This window comes from Saccostrea cucullata, unplaced genomic scaffold (assembly GCF_032062105.1).
Source record: "Saccostrea cucullata isolate Sc308-1 unplaced genomic scaffold, CSIRO_AGI_Scuc_v1 ctg1238, whole genome shotgun sequence".
NCBI lineage: Eukaryota > Metazoa > Mollusca > Bivalvia > Ostreida > Ostreidae > Saccostrea > Saccostrea cuccullata.
The window spans coordinates 87,225-110,197 of record NW_026927401.1 but is presented as its reverse complement, the minus strand read 5'-3'; the positions used below and the strand labels follow the sequence as shown (position 1 = coordinate 110,197).

The following is a 22,973-nucleotide window of genomic DNA, read 5'->3' as shown; positions in this document are numbered from 1 at the left end:
AGGGAAGCTCACAGCCTTAAGAGGACCTTGTTTACACAACTTTGGTTTGTATTGTTTGAATGCTGTTCGTTTTCTCCATATACACTGTATTTCCTTGAAGCTCACGAGTTATTTATTGGCAATAATTCAAACAATTAGGCCATCTTTAAAATAATGTATGCTTACCCTCTCCCGACTCAGAGTAAGAAAATGAGGTGAATATTTAGGTAAGGATTTTTAAATCTAGAAAATATCAACATACTTGCTGACATTATTCACAAAACATAGCAAAAATCGTTTCCTGGAGGTCAAAAAAGTTTTGATTTGATCCATTTTTAGACAGTTTTTAAAAGAGGAGATTATAAATTAATATCTTTTTTTTTGTTCTTAAATTAATAATTGCAGAAAAATGCATAACCTACTTACGCCAGTAATGTATTTTTTGCAATCACTGAATTTTTTTTTCACGTGGTATATCAGACAAAGAAAACGTTGAATTGTTTATCTTTATACCTGTTCCAAAATATTTCAAATCGGTTTACTAGATAGAGTATTGTATTATTGATATGAACGTCACTAAACGTTTTTTTTTTATGAAAACAAAGTGTAGAAATGATCTGCAAAGATGTTTTTACCGACTGATAAACGGCATGGCTTTCTTCAGAAATAATAAGTAAGATAATGTTCAGTGGATGTAAATATAATAAAAATAATTATACCATTCTAGATTCAGTTTCACATGTCTTTTCCTGTTACTAAGATTTTTATATTTAATATAAAATTAACCCAGAGTTGACAAGTATACTCAATTACATGAATTCACAGGTTTTTTTTGTAGATTAATTGATTGCAAAAAGAAAGGCGTTATCATTATTTTGAAAATGAGGTTACTGCGGTCGAGGCATTCCTATATGCATATCACTTCTAAATGAAAATGAATTGTGACAAATACTTTACCAAGGGCAAAACATTTTTCAAAAACATTTGCTCTATCAAAAAAGGGATCCGCTCCTACTTCTAGTAACTTTCGAAATTCTTCTGCATTTTGTTCTAGAGCATAATGTAATGGCGTTAACCCATTTTCATCTTCAATGTTCACCGTAGCATCACTAGACAGTAAAAGATCCAGTGTAGGTTCCTTGACAATTGCATATGAGTAATTCCTGTACGTGAAATGCATTTTCGTTGAATTCCCACCTGTTTTATAGAACCAAATATGAATTAATTTCATCGTAAGGAATACTAGTATAATATTAAATATTTCTATAGGCCACTTTATAACTGGTACAAATAATTCTCAATTATTTATATAATCATTCGTGATGTAAGCATTTTAATTCAATATATGTATGATAATAACGTATACGTTACTTGTAAAATATCGATGTATAGGTGTCTGTTGGCATTTTCCTTTATGATTCACGTCAGCACCGTTTGCAAGAAGCAGCTTTATAACTTTTGTAATATTTGCTGATACTGCAAGATGTAGAGGTGATTCTTTACCTGCCTCACTGACATTGCATCTAGCTTCATTCTCTAGTAATAAAGTTACAATTTCTTCACACTCGTTGTTTGAGTCGACAGAATTTATAAACACAACGGAACTCGTATCTTTGTGCAAAATAGCAGACTCAAGAGCAATTTCTATCGGATATTTTCCGGAATTACTTGCAACATTTGTGTCTGCACCAGCTTCTATCAAAACCCTCAAAATTTCAATCTTGTCACCTTAAAAGAAGAACATTTATTATTCTTTTGATATGAAATTTGGTATTCTCAACCATGTCATCTTAAAATATTTTCTTCAAAATGTAACTGCATTGAAAAAAAAAAATCTGTGTTCTTAGAAATACTTTGAAGTAATCTGTTGTAAACAAAACATTTCCTTGTTTCGCCAAAATATAAGAATTTTTCGACATTTCCTTAATTTCAATAATTTGTATTTTATAATTTTGGCTTTGTTTAGGAAAGATTTTGTTTGAATTTACGATATACAAGCAAGATGCGTAGAGTATATAACAATAATAAGTAATTTACTCACACACAGAGGACAATAAGCAATTAACTAATGGTGTTTCTTCGTCTGTGTCTTTTTTGTTTACATCACCGCGTGCTTTCAAGAGTAATTTTACAGCATCAACTGAATGTTTTGCAGCCAAAGAGATTGGGTTTTTCAAACCAATATTTGGATCAGCTTGATATTGCAAAAGATTCGAAAGAATAGTTAGAGTATCTTCTTCTACCGGAAGAGATAAAAGAAAAGAAAGTGGTGAAATGCCCTCTAGTAAGATATTGGCATCACATCCAGCCTCTAATAGACATTCCACTATTTCTCCTCGCCCTGAAATGCATTCTACAACAAAATAAAAAAAATAGAATGGTTACAAAGAATTTTGAATAGACTGAAAGCCATAACGATTTCTAATACAGTTTAGTGAGTAAGAGATACCGAATGAAACGAATTAATCAAATACGTTTTGTTTTTAATAGAAAAATGTTTGAACAAAAAGTCTCTGTCGAGACTGTTCCTCTGCTGGTTTGTAAATGTATTTATAACAAAGAAAGAGAAAAGTAGCAGTTGGGCTTGGCAAAAGCAAATAATAGAAACATGATCCATGATTAAGTTTTATTTTGTTGCAAAATTGAAAGCAGACTAAAACTGTAGGAGGAGGATCATTTTGAAAGTATTTCACATAAATCTTTATTTCAGATACCATTTTAACATCATTCACTAAAATCATTTTGTGTCTTAAGGTCAGACGACACGTTCCTTAAAAATATATAATTTTCCCCAAGACTTTGTCATTGAAGTATAGGTACTTAAACAAGTTTCCTCACAAAAAAATTAGGGTACCTTATCAGGCAGTTGGACAAGATACCACAGGGTCATATTTCTAATATAATCCTTATGGGTTATCTTCTGAAAGCCTACATCCCAATTCTAAGTGTATATTTCTTAAAAACACATTTTGAAAACAATGTAGAAATCAGTAAAGAATGACAAATATGAATAATTTTTATATAATACCAAGAGATAGAGAACATATATGTGAGGAACGTGTCATCTGACCTTGGGTACTAGTAGAAATAGTCAAAGGACCCCTGCGGCATTCTAACACAATTCAAAGGCTTTTGTAGAACACTCTTTCATAATCGTATACCCGATTTGTGTATTCTTTAAATCAACTCAGTCCACTTTGCAGTAGATCTGGGTATAAATACACATGTTCGATTAGAATTACTTGTCCAGCTAGCCAATTTCAAGGTCACAACACCTCGTCGTCGTGCTGTCCATAAAGGTATATTTTTTTAAATACTTATAATTTATAAACTTATATAAACTTATATATAACTTATTTGTTGGCTTACATTTATTTATTTCATATCTATTTGACGTTATATTTTGTCTTATGGGTGAAATAATATGTATGTTTCTAAACACAAATACCAATGGCGTTTATTTGCTGATTCAAGTAAAGAAATAAACTTGAACCTAGCTGTGTTCTTATTCTGATCGGTGTCAATTCATGACACAGCCTTTATTTCTCTACTAGCTATCGTTTGCAGAGATATTATGAAGAAAATTAATGTCTAAGTTTACATTTCTAAAACGTGAAATTTTGGTGTTAAATTAACACAACCGACTCTAAGGTATAGGTTCAGTGCCTAGCTCTTCATCTAAATTAAAAAACAGTTGACAAAAGACAAAGAATGTCAATCACGAATTATTATTCAGAGAAGTTAAACGTCTTTTAAACGCAACATTACCTTCATCACCATAAGTTGCCAAAACAGCATATAGTGCGGTTTTCCCTGATTTACTGACATAATTCACGTCTGCTCCATTCTTCACAAGGAGTTTTGCAGTATCAAACTTCAATCTGGTCAGTGCATTAGTCGAAGGAGACTCGCATCCCTCTGAACAACAGCTTGGATCTGCGCCTTTTGATATCAAAATGGAAACATCTTCTGGGTGGAATATATCACGCTTTTTAATAAGTGCATTCAATGGACTGTACCCCTCCTTGTTGCAAGCGTTAACATTGGCTCCACATTCGATTAAAATATTGAGAAGGTTCAAATTTGGTCCCTCAGAACCTAAAATGATTTTGAAACATTTGCAACGGAAACACGAAATTGTTTCAGGAAACGTTTAAGGTAGGTCACTCCTCAAATTTCTTATATCAAGGATTTTTTGAGAAGTATATTTTGGATAAGTACTCATAAAGTGTGACTCAAAATCGCAGAGAAAATAAGGGGTCAGTGTGCATTGTACTGATGTATAGTACATTTAAGTTGACCTATTTGCACTTAAATTTTAACCCTTTAGTTTATTACTTTTATACAATTATCTCTTATTATATTTTTTCAACTGTAACCATGGCAATAAATTTATTCTTACTTTACGTAAAATAGTTTGAATAAAATTTTTTATTGATCAAATCTTACAAATTAATGCGCGTAAATAATTATGTGACCTTTTTGCACTAAAATATAACATCTTTTGGGTATTAGGAAAATAAATAGGCAATATAATATTTTCTTATATCAAGCTTTGTATGACTTAAGTGCTGATCAGTCATAAGTATCGAGTAGTTTAAGATAATGAAAGAAAAAGATGGGGTCAGTGATGTTAATTTTGAAATATTGGACAAAATATGTGATTTTCAGGCAAAAAATGGTGTAAATTTTATCTTGACTTCTTTAATATATCTCCAGTTTTTGGCAAAGTTTGTTGAAGGAAGATGTAAAACTTGTTCTAAAAATATAAATTAAGACCTATATCAAATATTCCTATCATTATCATAACAATTAATATTCTCCAAGTAAAAGTATGTGAGGCTAAATTTTCAAAATATTAAATTTAATAAATGTGCAGATTTGCAGAAATTTCTGCTAAATATCCTTCCACCACGAAAAATAGTCCCTAATAAATCTTGCTTCTTTGAAGATTTTTGAGCAATTTTTTCTTTGATTGTTAAAAAATATACATTATTGAATATAATTATTTTCTAAAAATTGAATTTTAATAAATATTTTTGAAGTTTGAGGTTCTGCGTGAACTTTTCTAAAAAGCTGACGAGTGACTTACCTTAAGGTGGGATTCTTCTCATATTTCTTGTATTTAAAATTAAATGGAATTGTCACAGAATCAAGAAGAGAATATAAACTTAGTGATGGTATCAGTTACAATAAATTTGACCGTTTTATATTAGAGACAAGCTAGGTCAGGTCAAGGTCTTTACTTTTTTCCCTGGGGATAAATGGAAAAAAATTGAGAGAGAGAGAGAGGGAGAGAGAGAGAACCACACTTTTTCTGGTTTTGGGCTCAAATCTATACTCGTAGATTGGAAGCTCTTAAAAAGCTAACATTATTGCAGTTTCTATGGAAAACATATTTATTTGAAATGATTTTACTATTTAATCCCTTACTATTAATTAGACTTACATTTGAAAAGTTTAAGTCTCATGTAAAAATCATAACTAAATTCAGTGTTTTATAATAGTTTTAAGAGAGAGAAAAGATTTTTTTCATACGCCACCATTTGTCAAAAAAAAGTTCCTGCTAAATTTCACACTCATTTTACCATTCCTTTTTAAAGTTGTTCAATTGTGACGAGGAAAATTATGATCTTTTAAATCTCTTACATCTAAATATATGACATATAAGCAATTATACTTTTATAATTTCATTTAGTCAAAAACCAGACAAGAATCCCTCTTTACATATCAAAGGATAAAAATCTACATGTATATACAATATACACACTTACATAAGTAATGTAATGCAGTATTCCCATTCTTGTCTTCTAACGCTACATCTGCACCAAATTTCAACAACTCTTTAACAACTGTATCTTCAGCCCATTTCATGCAAACCATAAGGCATGTAAGGCCCTCAGTATCCTTCGTGTTAATTTCAAAGTCTCGTTTTAACATTTCTGTCACATAGTGTCCACATCTTTGTCTAACTGCAACGTGCACAGGCGTCTCCCCATTTATTGCTTGAATATTTACAGAAGCCCCCGAAATCAAAAGTAGATTAAAAATACTTGACTTCGAATCGTCAACATTAATGTTGTTCAGTTCATCTTGATCTTAAAAAAAATAATGAAAATATTCCCCATTGATTTTGCATGGAATGTACGTAAGCTTTAATTGTTAATTTTAATGAATACATTATTGAATTATAATTAGAGTCCCATCACTTTCGAATGATTTGAAAACTGTTATATAATATCACATTTACTAGAGTAAAATCGCTCAAGATTAACAATAAAATTTATATTCTCATATAATTATATCAAATTATGCTACTACAAATTACAAATTTCAGCTATGAAAAAGACGATACCTATCCCTTGCTCGCAGCAGACATGCAGTGCCGTTGATAGATCTTCGCCCTGGTGGTTTATTTGCGATGTGACTTTCAAAAGTTCTGCTACTAATTTAAGGGAAGACATTTTCACACCTTTGATAAGAAGGGAATCTACACCGTTTTTGTCCATATTTACATTGGCACCATTTTCAATAAGGACTCTTAAAAGTAAAAATCTTTTGTCGCATGGTGCAAGGGATCCTTTTTCATCCAAAAGTCTGCTAAGGATTGACTCCTTATGCTTCTTTCTATTTCCTGTAAAATATCTTCTAGGTAATGTCATTATAATGAGAGAACTAATCTACATCAAACATCAGAGTGCTTTTTATACAAACGGAAAGAAGAAACAATACATTGGAAAATAGAGCATAAAACTCAAAGCATAGTGTGTATAGTTGTCACTGATTAATTTTTGGTAGTGATACATGTATTAGTGACAACAGACTAAAATCCGATTTTACTGCACAGAAATTTCGTTGTGTTCTTATATGACGTAATTTTTCTCGAATGGTATCTCGGGCAATATGTTTTGTCTCAAACAGTGTGAAGCATTTTTCAAGACAGGATTTATTTAAAAAATCACTTTGGTATCATAAGAATCTGTAAATGTGGTATGCCAAGGCTAAATGAAAATTAATGTTGTCGTGCTCTTGGAATGTTGCAGGCTGGGATTGCCAAGAAAGTTAAAGAACAATTTTACATTAATTTTACATTTTTTTGTAAGTTAAAGAACAATTTTACATTAAAATTTACAATTTTACACAATTTTACAATGGCAAGGTTCCTGGCTTTAGTATAGAAATTTTCAAGAACTTTTGAACAGGTTTATTGGTACCAAACATGCTTAATTCTGGTTCATTTAACCAATCCAAGCCAGCCTTCCTTTTTAGATTTTGTCAAATTAATGCTTTCACAATTCTCCATGCATTTCCTATGTAAAATGTTGATAAAAAGGACCTACATTATTTTTAACCATACAATTTCTCTAAAACCCAATTATTTCATAGACGTTTTGAATAAAATACATTATTGTGTCCTTATATCCGATGACAAGTATATATTTTGGCTGAAAATTCAAAAATAGAAACAAGACACATAAACTGTCCAGCACTGTTCTTTAATTTTGAGTTACTTTCCTTAACATCTAATTATTATTCATAATGATCAAGAGTGTTTCTATCATGTAATTTACGCTATTGGAAACACATAGTCATAAATATATTTGCATGGATTTATTATAACTTTTATTCGTAAACGATATCTCCTTTACATGACCTATAGAACTGTTATTATCCGGTTACCAGCCTAGCTTTCACCACTTTCAGCATATGTCCCATTACCATGCAAAAGATAACGCCACACCCAAAGCTATGATAAATGTTGTCGAGACTTCTAATGTTGATGCCTGCCCTTTTAGCAGTTTTACACATTAGATGTAAATAAATCTATCACTGCTTTTCTTTCTTTCATGATTATACTTGAATAACTTTTAAAAAAGAAATGTATAGCTTTTCAGTTTACCTCTGTTAAATGCTTTCTAATTATTTATGTTCACCGCCTCAAGTGATATAGGCGAATTGCTCCTGTCACAGAAGATTTTTTTCACTCTCAATGACTGTTTATATAAATGGAAAAAAATATGTATTAAACCTTTTTTCTCCGGCAACCCTGCCTTGCCAATGACCTTAACTGAAACGCTACTCGTTCATTATAGAATCAATTTAAACAATTTCGGCAATGGATCTCTGAAGTTTAGGAAGTCCCCGTGATAACCATATTAAACTCGTTTATTTAAATTATTTTTAACACAGCAATTCTGATTGCTTGAAGCATCCCCGGTCTCAGGCGCATGAGAACAAGAACTGTACGTAATCACTTATTCGAGCATAACAATAGAACTAGACGTCCAAACGTCATCGAACTGCATGCGCTATAGGGATGAAATAATCGAACGCCATGTTTTACCGTACAAACGGAGACAATAAAATCCCATTACCATGCAAAAGATAACGCCACACCGCAAAACATATTGTCCGTGTTGTCATATGTTATTTATAGAATGTTGCATGACTTTATGTGTGCCAAGTTTTACCCGACTTATTAGATGAGTTGAAATGGAAAGAGGGTTATTTCATTTACCAAACAATCCAGTTACACTGGATGATTTAGGCCAAGAATTGACCAATATCTGGAACAACACTCTCCAGATGACAATTTAATGTAAACAAAGAATTCAAATGGTGGTCATATTTATAAACAATATATCGTAAACACAAAATAATTCCGCATATTTATAAACAACATACCTTGGAATCATTCTTCTGAATCAAATATCCTGTCATTGATATTTTATTCTTTTTTTTGTACATTAAGTAATGCGCAGTTTCTTTTATCCGCTAGTATTTAATGTATAAAAAGACTGCAGTACAGTTTCAAAAAGAATATTTTTTATACAAGTTCAGATTTAAGTTCAGATAGAGTAAAGGGAAAAATAATTTGGTACAATGACCGAAATATAACTAGGAATATCAAAGAGCATCCTACCTGGAAGAGCGCCCACATGGTTCACATTTGCGTCGGCTTCCAGCAAAGCTCTCACCATATTGACGTCACCATGAATGAGAGCAAGAGATAAGGGAGTTTCATCCATACTATCCATTATGTTTGGGTTTGCATTTTTTTCCAAAAGAAATTTAAGCAATGATAAACTACCAAGTTTTACCGCCACACAAAGTGGAAATAGTCCACATGATGTTTGGCTGTTGACGTCAATTGCATCAGCGTCTATCAAGGCCTTAATAACCTCACATGCATCTAGTGCCTGTTGTATCATAGAGATGTCTTTCTCTAAAAACAAATATTCATTGTTTTTAGAATCAAGAAGAACATTTAGGATGAACACATATTACATTCGTGTTGACAGTGATGAGATAAAAAGGGAAAAATATGTCCACTATATGATTTTTAACAAGATTGTGATTCGTCAGTCGCTATATTATCCCCAGCTTTGACCAGAATTTAGTGTATTTTGTCTCACTCTGAACAGAGGTGTCATTATGATGGACTTGGGCGCGACAAAAATGTCCATATGTTTCATTCATGAAAAAAAATATCAAAAATATTCAATCTTTTAAGATAAAATATCAATCTTCTCAAATTTTCACAATTTTTTTCAAAATCATTTTTCCCGAAGTATAAAGAATAATGCGTCGCTGCTTATAAATGTTACCTTTTTAGGAATGAATATTATGACTTATCATGATATGATAAAAAATGATATGTTTTTTTATTCTGGATTGGTTTGAAATAAATCATTATAATTTTAAAAATTTTAATACAAATCGTTTGAATTCATTGTGAAAATATCTCTACCAAATTTGGAAAGCATATTATGGTCTTAAATAAAGAAAAAAAATGACAAGAGTTCGCGAACTTTTCAAACAACAATCGCACTAAACTTTTATACAGAACCTTTTTTGCTCAGATGGTAAAAAGATGGTAAAATATAATATTAGACCTAAAGTGCAGGTTGTATCATACGAACAAATATCTAGAATGGATGCCTATGATAGCATTCTATGTAGTATTGCTCTACCTCAAAACAAATTTTACTTTGATTGATTGATTGTATATTGTTTAACGTCCCTCTCAAGAATATTTTACTCATATGGAGACGTTTAACGTCCCTCTCAAGATTTTTTTACTCATATGGAGACGTCACCATATGCCGTATGTCAAATTTTGACCTTTACTCGGCACTCAGGGCCATTGAGCAGTGAGGTATCTTTATCGTGCCAACGCCTGTCGCTGACACGGGGACTCGGTTCTTAAGGTCTCATCCGAAGGACCCGCAACTTTCACTTCAAAGTGCCGAGCGCATGGCAAAGGAACAGTTGCTACCCATTTTATCGACTAGGTCAGTCGCGGCCGAGATACGAACTCACAACCTCCCGATCACGGAGCGAGCGCTCTACCGACTGAGCTACCGTGAACGGTAATTTTCCTTTGAAAAGATCTCCAAACAAATATTATATGAAGTATTTTTTTCAAAGAAGCCGTTGACAGCACTTTCTGATCTTCTCATGTGACACAAACTTTTCAGTATGCTAAATTTCAAAGATTCTGACGTCATTTTCGGAATTATCACGTCATGAAAAAAGAAAGTGACAAAGAAATAAAAGCAAATTTTCCACCTTTTTCCAAATGATATCAAATTTATTAACGCTCAAGGCGTTTATGCATGAAATTATCACGCAAGCCGATCAATTGATCATCGTCATGAAATGAAAAATTCTGACAGTTTTTCCTTATATTTCCATCCCTTGATTCTGCAAATTCACGTGCAATAAGCCCCGTTTCTGTCTCTATTTTCCCCCTCCCACCCCCACCCTGCGCACCTGATTTTTTTAACCAGTAGTTTTATGTGGAAATAAAGTATTTTTACTATTTTTAAATATTTTATCTCGGACAAAGGTATTGAAATGTAAATATTTACTCATAATGAGATGTCATCATATTCTGGTGAAAGGCTTTAAATTAAGATCTTTACTTGGCACTAAGGGTCGACGTCATTGACTAATAAGGGCTCTTTATCATGCCAACGCCTACCATTAGACTGAGCCTCGCTTTTTTACGGTCTCATCTGAGAGATCTACTTTAAAGTGCCGAATTGTTTATGCAACTATGCACAACGAAATAAAAAAATGTTCAAATAGCAATAGGAAATCTGAGGGACTAAACTGACCTGAGACTTCAGCTCAAATGATTAAGCTAAAGTAGCAAATCTTGGTAAGACTTGCTCTTACAATTAAAGAAAACTATTTTATGCTTTGTTATCCTCATGAACACTTTGAAAAGAAAAGGCAAGTCTGACATTTATAAGTTTGCATAAAAAAGCGTATTAAGTATTGGTTATTTTGGCTTCCATCAACTTTGGCCTTTGAAATATCCTCATTGTAAAAGAATATTGTTGTGTATTTATAAATCTTAGATTATAAATATATATATTTATTTACCTTCACTGCCTGCTCTGAAAAATAAAAAAAAACGGTTAAATCTTTGACTCTGAATCATGGTAGTGCACAATAGATAGGCAACACTTTTCCTCAAATTCAGTTTCCTTGAAACGTTATAGAATACAAGATATCTCTTTATATGTAATATGAAAGAAATTTATCACACATGTTTTGGTCAGATAGTTTAAAATAGGTCCAACCAGCTTATTGATAACGTGTGTGAAGCTGTTTATAAATGCAACCTTTTGTTACAAAACTTTAGTAAAATATATTAATACTTTGAGTAACCATGAATGTAAGAATAGAACAAAGCCTGAGAATCAAAAATTCTCAAATAAATACGAAACACCATATGTCTACCTAAGAGAAAATTAAATGTAAAAAATAAAATTAAAAAAAAACCAACAGAATAATTAAAACTAAAATTGAAATGTCAAAATAAGGAAAATTGAACAGTGGACTAAGATATTTTGGCGATTTAAAATAAATCCAAAGCAATAAATAGTAGATGACGTCACAAGAACTTCATCTGAACTTTTAGTCCATAATAATTATGATCCTGGCCTTAATTGTATACTAAGTTTGGAGAATCATAATATATATGGCCAAATATCAGGTCTCTACGGCGGTACATTTAGGACACGCAATTATTTTTTTTTGAATACCAGAAAAAATATTATCTTGTGAAAACGACATAATTATCTTGTGAAAACGAGATATTATCTTGTGAAAACGAGATAATATCTTGTGAAAACAAGATATTATCTTGTGAAAACGAGATAATATCTTGTGAAAACGAGATATTATCTTGTGAAAACGAGATATTATCTTGTGAAAACGACATAATATCTTGTGAAAACGAGATATTATCTTGTGAAAACGAGATATTATCTTGTGAAAACGAGATAATATCTTGTGAAAACGACTTATTATCTTGTGAAAACGAGATAATATCTTGTGAAAACGAGATAATATCTTGTGAAAACGACATAATTATCTTGTTAAAACGAGATATTATCTTGTGAAAACGACATAATATCTTGTGAAAACGACTTATTATCTTGTGAAAACAAGATATTATCTTGTGAAAACGAGATATTATCTTGTGAAAACGAGATATTATCTTGTGAAAACGAGATATTATCTTGTGAAAACGACATATTATCTTGTGAAAACGACATATTATCTTGTGAAAACGAGATAATATCTTGTGAAAACGACATATTATCTTGTGAAAACGACATATTATCTTGTGAAAACGACATATTATCTTGTGAAAACGACTTATTATCTTGTGAAAACGACTTATTATATTATGTCGTTTCACAAGATAATATCTTGTTTTCACAAGATATTATCTCGTTTTCACAAGATAATATCTTGTTTTCACAAGATATTATCTCGTTTTCACAAGATATTATCTCGTTTTCACAAGATAATAAGTCGTTTTCACAAGATAATTTCTCGTTTTCACAAGATAATATCTCGTTTTCAAGATAATTATGTCGTTTTCACAAGATAGTTATGTCGTTTTCACAAGATAATATCTCGTTTTCACAAGATATTATCTCGTTTTCACAAGATAATATCTCGTTTTCACAAGATAATAAGTCGTTTTCACAAGATATTATCTCGTTTTCACAAGATATTATCTCGTTTTCACAAGATATTATCTCGTTTTCACAAGATAATAAGTCGTTTTCACAAGATATTATCTCGTTTTCACAAGATAATATCTCGTTTTCACAAGATAATAAGTCGTTTTCACAAGATAATATCTCGTTTTCACAATATAATATGTCGTTTTCACAAGATAATATCTAGTTTTCACAAGATAATAAATCGTTTTCACAAGATAATAAGTCGTTTTCACAAGATAATATCTCGTTTTCACAAGATAATTATCTCGTTTTCACAAGATAATTTTTTTCTAGTATTAAAAAAAAATAATTGCGTGTCCTAAATATACCACCGTAGGTCTCCACTTTAAATGGATCAAAGAAAATCTAAAATGTAGACTTCCGAATGACCAATAAAAAGGACGGCTCTATTTTAAAACAGATTCCTGGGGTGTTTTGCATCTTACAATTATTATTTTCATAACTTCTGTCAACATTGTCTGTTTATTGAATTATGAGACATATGCAATCTAAAGCAATTTCAAATGATGTGTGAGAATTTGCAAGTGCAGAAAAAATATGATGGGCTACCAACGAGCTACAGTGCCACCCATTGAAAAAAATTATATTTATTGCTCACACAAAAGTGCTTAGTTCTTCTTTTTTATGCTTTCACCCCAAAATTTTACAACATATGTGTGCCTTGCATATAATCTTACTAGCTACTTCCACAACGAAACATTCCCCCAAACAGTTGTTTATATCTTCAGTGTGCCTGAAATTGTGACCAGGGAAAAATTTCGCCTACCCTCACTTCCAGATTAGGTAAGAAGATAATTTGGTGCGATGCTCTTAGTGCATGGCTTTAACTTGCAGTTTTGTTACATATGTAATAAAATAATTTGTAAGAGAATACACATTGATATTTTATAATATTCGATCGGTGTAAAAAAAAAATTGAGAAACAGCGCACATTTCTGTGCGCAAATAAATATACCGAATATTTTTTCAATGGATGGCTCTGTACTTTGGCCGTACAACCCAACTTTGTTCTGAGCTATAAATCTGCAGCTTATTTCTGATATAATGAATTTCTAGTATAAGAGGATGAAGCCGTGTAATAAATTGCAAATGGCGTTTCATCTCAAATTAAGTGTCTTAACAATAACTAAATTAATATGCCAATGATCATCACAAAAACATTAATTAGGTTTTATACATAATGAATCAAAATGAAGTGTTTCTTTCAAGAAAATTGTATCACAAAACAAAAGATTTCTGTGAAATATGAATAATTTAATTTCACTTGTACGAGGGTTGATCCAAAAGTAATGTCACAACTTCAATAAAATTTCTTCTAGTCGACCTAAATTAACAAATTTTTACATGATGGAAGTTATATTCATTTTAAATCAGTCCTGAAAAATTCAAATTAAAATGATTTATACTTTTCAAAATATCGAGTTAAACACAAAGTGCGATTATGGTAGTCGCCGCACCTAAATAACGTCATAAAACGGATATGCGCCGTCACACACTTTTAAAAACGCCTTCCCATCGTTTTATTAAAACAAAATGATACTCACAAAATATTCACATATTTTTTTTTTAAGAACAATTGGCACCAAATGTATATTTTATCTATAATTTAATCCTTCATGAAAATTCTTTGAACAATACCATAAAGACAAACTTAAAAGTGTCTCATATCACTCAAACTGCCACTAATCTCTTTTACGACAACGTCGACGCCATTTAACGTTTCCACCCCTATCTTTCGGTATTTCTGTCCCCAAATGATCATTTATTTACCTATTACTCGCCCTAAATCTCTGAAACCATCTATGAACAAGTCTCTCGTTAACAATCTTTCCTCTGCAAGTTTGATTTACCATCATAACTGTTTCTACTTGTGATTTCCCGATCGTTTCGGTGTTTTATTCCATTTCGACATTTCCTTTCTGCAATACATCAGATACATGTATAAACAATACTGTTTATGATGAAAAAAATACAATGCTGCCATTTAATTTTTAACTAAAGATTAGAAAATGTCGTAAATTTTGTCTTTTAAAATATTGGACGATTAGACGATTTTAGATGCTTTTTTAAATGTGTTTGTCTGTTTTCATTCTTACAATAATAACTTTAAAACGTGACGTTAAGTTGTGACGCGGCGACACCCCCTATGTTTAATGTTTTAAACATCTTTAAAATGAATTCAATTTAATATTATTAAATGAGGTTTTCAATTTTGATAAGATTTATGTTTATGCATCTTTTGGTGCATTATACTTGATAATATGACGCCAAATATTAAAGATATGGACACAGTGACATTACTTTTGGATCAACCCTCGTATCAAGCAATTTCATTGGCTGAATCATTCAGAGGAGCATATAATATTTTGTATTACATGACTTGCCAACGTCACAATGAGTTACGTCAAAAATGTATTACTCCGCCTGACGTTTATTTTTAAAATATGCTATATTTGAAGCCTTTTTCCACAGGAAATATTGTCTCATTGTCTACACCGAAATTAAATTATAAGGAATGAAGCTTATTTCAACTTATGATATAAAGTTTATAAAGCGTAAACTGCCCCTAGTTATGTTATATCGTATGACAAAAGTTGAAATAAGCTTCATTCCTTAAATCTAGCCAAGTTTTAACAACTCTATTGCACTGTTAGGCAAGAAAAAAACCCATAAAAATGTAAGCGCAAGAAAATACAAATAATTGTTATATCTTTCGCTTTGTTTTTATAAACACTGTCAACACTGTGAAGCTCATGCGTCCAGCTGTATCTTTAGCGTGAACTTGTAAACTTTAAACAACAATGAACAATTATTTTCTGAAAGCTAATGTCTTCAAGAACTTAACAAAATCTGCACGAGTCATGCAAAAATGCATTTTTGTCAATTTTCCCGTTTATTCCGTCACGGTGTCACCATGTAACTTTAGGAAACTTTTTTACTGTCAGGGCGTATAATGGACTTTCTGAGTTTAGTATTTGTTTCCAACTACTTTTTAACCAATCATAGCTTAGATCTTCTTGAAAAGAAGATTTTCAAAGATTTTTCCTTTACCGGTTTTATTACCATGTAAAACTTAGATCGTCCAAAGTGTCCCTATCCCACCCTGGTGGTCATGATTTGAACAACCCTAAATCTACCCTACCTGATAATGATTCAACAGGAGTTTCATCTCGCTTGGTTTATTGTAAATTCTCGAGAAAAATAGTTTTCAATGATGCCTTAAATCAAGTTAAGTGCTATATTTTTTGCTATTTTTAAATTTACTCCTTGGAGGATGGCGTGACCCTTCATTTGAACAAATTTAAATTCCCTTTACCTAAGGATACTCAGTGACAAGTTTGTTTAAAATTGGTCGAGTAGTTCTTCAGAAAAATATATAAAATTGTATGTATAAAAAAAAAAAAATTAACAATGACAACACCATGAACGACGATGACAAACAGCGAACAAAGAGGGTGTTGCAGAAACTCGCGATTATCCCCTATATATCGAGAAGGACATTTAAATGCCCTCGTTATGTCTAAATATAGATACAGCTACGTAGAGGACTTTGTTTTCGGCGGGTATTTCCTGCTTGATATACAGCAAAACACTTTTCGTCATATTGCACGAAAGAGGTTGGAACAACAAAAAGCACAATAGCTAAAGCAGCATTTTGAAATATATACTGTAGACATGTGAAAATATTTTTTCATGAAATAAAACTGCGTCCAATAATCACACTGTTGGTTTTACGTCCAAGACATTTTATTTGTTTCATATAAAATCTTGGCTACTAGCTAAGAGACCAAAATTGCAATAACTACATTTAGTAAAAAAAAAAATAAATAAAAAATATAATATTTAGACAATACAGTAAATTTATTTTCCAAGACAAAACAATTAAAGCATTAGTTTTAAGTCAAAGCATATCAAGGAAAACAATTTAATCCTGCATTTTTAATATATAGATTACCTGGGTAGTTATTACTAAATTAACTTCTTGGCATCCACCTCCCACCTCTCTTTCAAATATATGTAATTTCATTGCACTACCATTACATATGGAAAAAAATGCAAAAATGATCCATACCAGGATTCGAACCCATTCTCTGGAAAAAGTATTAGTGGGAAGCCCACCAGCATATCCACTGGACCATTTCGGACACGATAGTTTTACAGTGTTATTTAAAGTTCACATTTTGCATTTCATTTGGAGAAGAATTTTTATTCAATTTTTGCGTTTTTCAAAAATGTGCCTCTTTGAAACAAAAATCGGAAATGGCAGTTTTGAAGAAAATTCCTGCCTCTTTGTGTATACATCAAAATTATTTTGTTTCAAGGAGGCACTTTTTCAGAACAATGGGGATTCCCTATTTAAAAAACGGAAAATCTGCTATATTTTGCCGTAAGACTAATTTTCACATCATTTCATGGCAAATTGGAAGTCAATACACACCTTCCAAATATTGTTTCTCATTGTGCTTTATATATTGTTGCATTTGAAAAAAATTAATGCGAGTTTCTGCAACATGAAAATTCTTCTTTTAATCTGCTACACATTAAGGAAAATAACAAAAGAACTGCAACACCCTCTTTTGATCAGAAAAACTCACCTTAGCCTTTGGCTCAGGTTAGCCGAAAACCAGCTTTAATCTAAAATATCTTATTAATACTTATCATGAATGGAATTATATTTTATCGGAAGAATAATGAGAAGCAACCTGACTTTAGTAATATATCTTTAATAGATAGTAAGCACTCATCGAATATTTCTTTTTTACATGTACATTACAGCAGAAGATTAGAATAATGATGTGTATGTAAAAAGGTAAAAGAAACCAAAATCGATCTTAAAAGATTTTAAGAAAATAACTCTTCCCCCGAAATGCAAATAAACAAAAATATTTAAATCCATACGCTAGCTACCTCCTCAGTCCTTTTCATCAAAATATAAAGGTCATTCTTCGATTGATAAATCTTTTCACCAATTACATGTATATTACTTTCATGTTCATTGTTCGTCAATAAATTGTCGTATATTACTTCTGAGTTAGAATGTTAATAATCACCCTGCTTAATCAAGAAGACTTTCGAAAAAGACGCATAGAATGCTTTTTAAAATAAATATTCATTGTGTGAATTTAGTATTTACAGTTGGGTTCTCATTATTGAAATGTATGTTTTTGACATAAACTTTTCTGAGTAAATTTTTCCTTTTCATATCTGTGATACTACATGTACAGAATGATGGGCAAATTACCCCCAAGACAGGTCGCCGCAAGACAATTCGCTCCCCCATTTGAGTTCAATTGGGTCGACCATATTGAATGAGATCCGCACTGAATGACGTACGTTAAGACGATGAGATATGATTGGATAATATTATTAATTGTTTACAGAATCAAATATGGCAAACCCTATTGAACTCAGAGGTTAATCAAAGGTAAAGAATGTTCTCTCGAGACGGACACTTTACGGTCCCTCAAATATTGTGAGGACGACCAAACGCAGTTTTATTTTTAAACCTGCTCTAAGATAAAGTGCAACAGATGACAAGTCCGGGATAATTAAGGTAATGCAAGAAAATTGCTTGGAAAGAATGGTGTAGAGTTTACGAAGGGGACATAATCCTCGGAAGTACAAATATTTTTTTTTTCTAAATTTAAACGAAGTAAGGTAAATGATTAATTTATGACAATGAAGGACAACATTCTGCCTTTCAACTGGCAATTTTTTTTCAAGGTTTTTTTAAAAAATAAAAAAATCGAAATTTTAAGAGTCTGAGGCGAGGCACCAGGGAATTAATGGTGGCTCGTTAGGTCCCTTCTCCCATATTATACTATATATCCGATTTTGCTAAGATTGTCTCAAGTTCCTGTGATTAGAACCATGAAAACACAGACAACCAATCGTTTGCAAGATAGTATTGTGTCATTGGTGAATGTATATTAAAAATAAAACCCCTCAGAAATCCTAGACACACACTTATAAATTAAAGGATCGTCCCTCCTGAATGACCTAGTATATATTTGTGTCATATAAATTAAAACAAAGGAAAATCCCTTAGATATATAATATATCAACTTGCATTCAAAATTAATTAAAAAAATTAAAAAGTAAATACACGTGTAAAAAGGAAAGAAAAGATCACGGAGCAGTAAATACATGTACATATGAACTTACCTTCGACTGTTTAACTTTTTTTGTATGGTGAACCAAACTGTTAAAACACATTTAGAGATTATTTCATTGCCTCCGAAACACAGGCACTGTATACGTTTCTTTTTAGTATACAGTGGGATATGTCATTTCTAAAGCGTGCATAAAATCAAATTTCCGTGATATTCTAGTGTATATGAAGCAGAAACATTTACAAAAAAACTACAAATTAACACTGCGCACTGAAACAATGTTACGAGTATAGTTCGAATTTCCTCGACTATACATTACAGAAAATATACAGCAACCTTGACCAAAGCGCCTAAAACCACAAAAAGCTATACAGAAAATTACGACCGATGAACGACAAAAATATGACGCACGACAAAGGATTTTTTGCCTCATTTAAAACATGAAACTAAAGATGCTGTGAAAATGAGCTCACTAAATAATATCTCCACCTCCCATATAAATATAATGAGAGTGTCCATTTTTTGCTAAAAGAAACCCAAAATATGTAAATTATGATATACGGAAATTCGAATTACGTAACCGAATGTTTTATATATATTTATTTGAATAGGTACATGTAGGATATAACAATTACATACCATTCTGACTGTGGTTTCCATTGATCTCCAGTCTGCCTTTTTCGTAAATGATTAGAGACTGAAAAAAAGTTATTATAGTACAATGACATTTACCTAAAAGCAACAGGTTCATGGTCCACAATGCTGGCCCTGTGGTTCTTGGTAAGAAGATTTTTAAAGATTTTTCATTTTATTTCAATGTAAAAAAAATTGGATTTCCTTTATTTGGTACCGCTCTACCCCCAGGAGTAACGATTTAGGCAATTTTAAAGTTTCAGTTCCTCTGGACAGTGGGTCTTGAAAGGAAGATTCATAAGGATTTTTCTACTTATTTCATTGTAAAACTTGGTTTATTGTTCCATTTCTTTCCTCTGGGTCATGATTTGAACAATTTAGAATCTTCACCTACCACAGGATGCTTCCACATGATATGACTCAATGGTCCTTCTCCAGAGGATCTTTTCAAATTCTAAATCATTCAATTTGGTTTGACAATTTTCTTTCGATATATTTTAATCTAAAAATTCGATTTCCCGTAATGACCCGTCATACCCCCGTGGGGTAATGGGTTGTAGGATTTAGAATTGACTAAACCCAAGTATGATTCCACATGCATACATTTCAGCTTTTCTCGCCCAGCGGTTCTTGAAAAGTAGATTTGTAATGCATCTTTTCATTTTGACATTTTATATTCCCCTTATAACCCAAGAATAAGTGTATCACCAATGAAAAACAAAGCATCTACAGAGTATTTGCGTATGTGTAGAATCAGAATATTTTCAATAAATGTCCAGAATGCATTCATTATATATGCAATGTCGTTCCTGTAGTAAATAAAAAAAACGCTGACCCCTGCATCGAAGATTTAATGCACGGTCGGATGAGAAAAAAATGTTTCACTGAAAGTTTAAACCACGTTTTTGTTCTTAAAATGTTAGCTTCTGGTATTCATTTTAATTCTAGTGATGCTTATTATGCTTTTATTATGAAGAAGTTTGAATTTATTATACGGGATACAGCTGTATATTTGTATAATTGTTAACAACTTCAAAAAGAGGTTACATAGATATATTGATTTTTGGTTAAGTTGTACAGCACCACTATGGCCAATTGTGACATTGACCTCATGTTTATGTGTTGTGGCAAAATCGGTCTTGAGTTCTTGAATTAGACAATATGTGAGTCTTTAATTCAAAAGATTTGATTGATTATGTGCTATGCTTTTTGATTTATTTCGAGGTATTGGTCTCTTAAACAGATGATGGTATCCATCTTTTTATTTATATTTGGAATCACCCCTAAACTTGAGTTTCGGACATCTTAAACAGCTGATTGACATAGAAACGCCAGTACCTAGGAGGAGACGAGGAAATATTGGAACGTTAATTAATTACAAATTTTGAATTCTGGAAAATTGTCTTCTTTTCAAGACAGTTGTGCCACTTACAAAACAAGCTTGTCTGACGAATTATCACTGTTTTGAGCCAGTATTTAGTCTATTGGCGTATATTCATTCATATTTTTAATGCGTTTCTGTATTTTAAAATTCAAGCATAGTAGTTTGATTATTCAATTAGTAAACTCCAATCTCTACATTGGTCATCTCTTTTCGAATGGACATGTTTATGATCACAATATACACTCCGCGCACTTTTAAAGCTCACATTGTTTTTCCCATCAATTAAAATTACAATTTGATTAAAGAGACAACTAAATACATTTAACAAGTGATTGTCAACCTTATTTTATACTTATTGTACTGTAATGAGTAATGAATAATGCAATGGGCCTATACCATTCAAACGCTTGTGTGACCTGGACTTATGGAACAGTCCAGGAGCCTGTTCACCCCTGTTTGAATTGTATAGCCCTTGGCTTTATAAACGGCTGCCGAGGCAGTCTCGACCTTTCTAAAACCCTAGAAGAAGTGAGAAGGTGAACAGAAGATTAAAGGTAGTAATAAAAATTAGAAGTATTTAAAGGGTAAAAGAAGGATAAGTAAGGCTAGGGTACAGAGCACCGGTCTGTATTTAGCCAAGGAATTGAACTGGAGCACACAAGGTGTAGTAATCCTGAGTAAGGGTGGGGCATCGAGTGCTCTATTCAATAGGAACTTGGTTACGGAACCAGGTGCAAGAAGCCCAGTCAAAGTACCCGGTTACAAAGAATTAACCTCTAATTGTATCCCGCTGTTTTAATAAAAAAAAACCAGGGACAAGCATCCCCTATAAATAACGAATAATAATTTTTGTATATAATATTGATTCCCCGTATTAATTATAGGCTCAGACAGAGCCAGAGGAAAAGTTTATATATATATTTGGGCAATATAAAGACCCTGCATCACCTGAAAACGGACCCTTAATTAGGTTTACACGTTACATTTTGGTGGCAGCGGTGAGATACAGGGTACATTTAATTGCTAAAATCTGTTGATCTAAGTTTATTGAACGGGGTGAACTGTGTTCTGTCACCGGCTTCTCGTGATCAGTTACTTGGTTCAGATATATAGTATAGAGTTCTGTGTGCACTGCGTTAGATACGTGCACCACAGTAAGATTCAATTTAGTTGAGTACCGAGTATTTTTGTTTGGTTACTTGGTATATAGTAATTAAAAATGAACAATGAACAAGAATCAGAACTGTGGGCAGTTCTTGAAGAAATTGACGTTAGACGACGACAAATAAGAGAAACATTAGAAAAGTTAAAGTCTACGCCAAGCTCATTTAATGTTAGTGGGCCCTCTCTAGTTACTGATTCTGGTGTAGACTTGAGGCAAAAGACTGATGACGACAGTATAGATGAGTTGATGGGTAAAGTTTACATAAGCCCCACCACAAGAGCAAGTAATGTGGAAGGAGCAATGGGTGGATAGAAGGAATACAAGACCCAAGCTTATGATTTCCATGTTCCTGGAAACAAAGATATTTAGGGAAGAGGCGATGTTTACACCACACCAAAGTCCGCGTTCTCAGGAGTGTCACTGGGTAAATCAGCATATACACCACGGATTCCAAGGCCGCATGTACACTGGAGTACATAAGGTGTAAGCTCAATGTCAACACCCACAAGTGAAGTCTTGCAAAGGACGGAGAACCTATGCCGGCTGTACCAAGTACACCATTAGGTGCAGTGATACCAGTGTATGAAAACAGTGGTTATTGTCCTAGTACTAATACATTTGGTAAAACTGTGATGAAGCCGACG

The 22,973-nt window shown here is 32.2% G+C and overlaps 1 protein-coding gene across 1 annotated transcript in view; it reads right to left on the bottom strand.

The window, feature by feature from the left end:
• The window catches only part of LOC134274366 (uncharacterized), a 100,739-nt gene that overhangs the window by 36,820 nt on the left and 40,946 nt on the right, over nt 1-22,973 (bottom strand). The window contains exons 10-19 of the mRNA XM_062756648.1: nt 19,787-19,844; nt 19,200-19,236; nt 11,374-11,387; nt 8,903-9,205; nt 6,335-6,613; nt 5,754-6,077; nt 3,748-4,077; nt 2,021-2,332; nt 1,351-1,707; nt 937-1,176 (exon numbers count right to left, since the gene is read on the bottom strand). Coding sequence (XP_062612632.1) covers nt 937-1,176; nt 1,351-1,707; nt 2,021-2,332; nt 3,748-4,077; nt 5,754-6,077; nt 6,335-6,613; nt 8,903-9,205; nt 11,374-11,387; nt 19,200-19,236; nt 19,787-19,844 — 2,254 coding nt within the window. The remainder of the gene's footprint in view (nt 1-936; nt 1,177-1,350; nt 1,708-2,020; nt 2,333-3,747; nt 4,078-5,753; nt 6,078-6,334; nt 6,614-8,902; nt 9,206-11,373; nt 11,388-19,199; nt 19,237-19,786; nt 19,845-22,973) is intronic.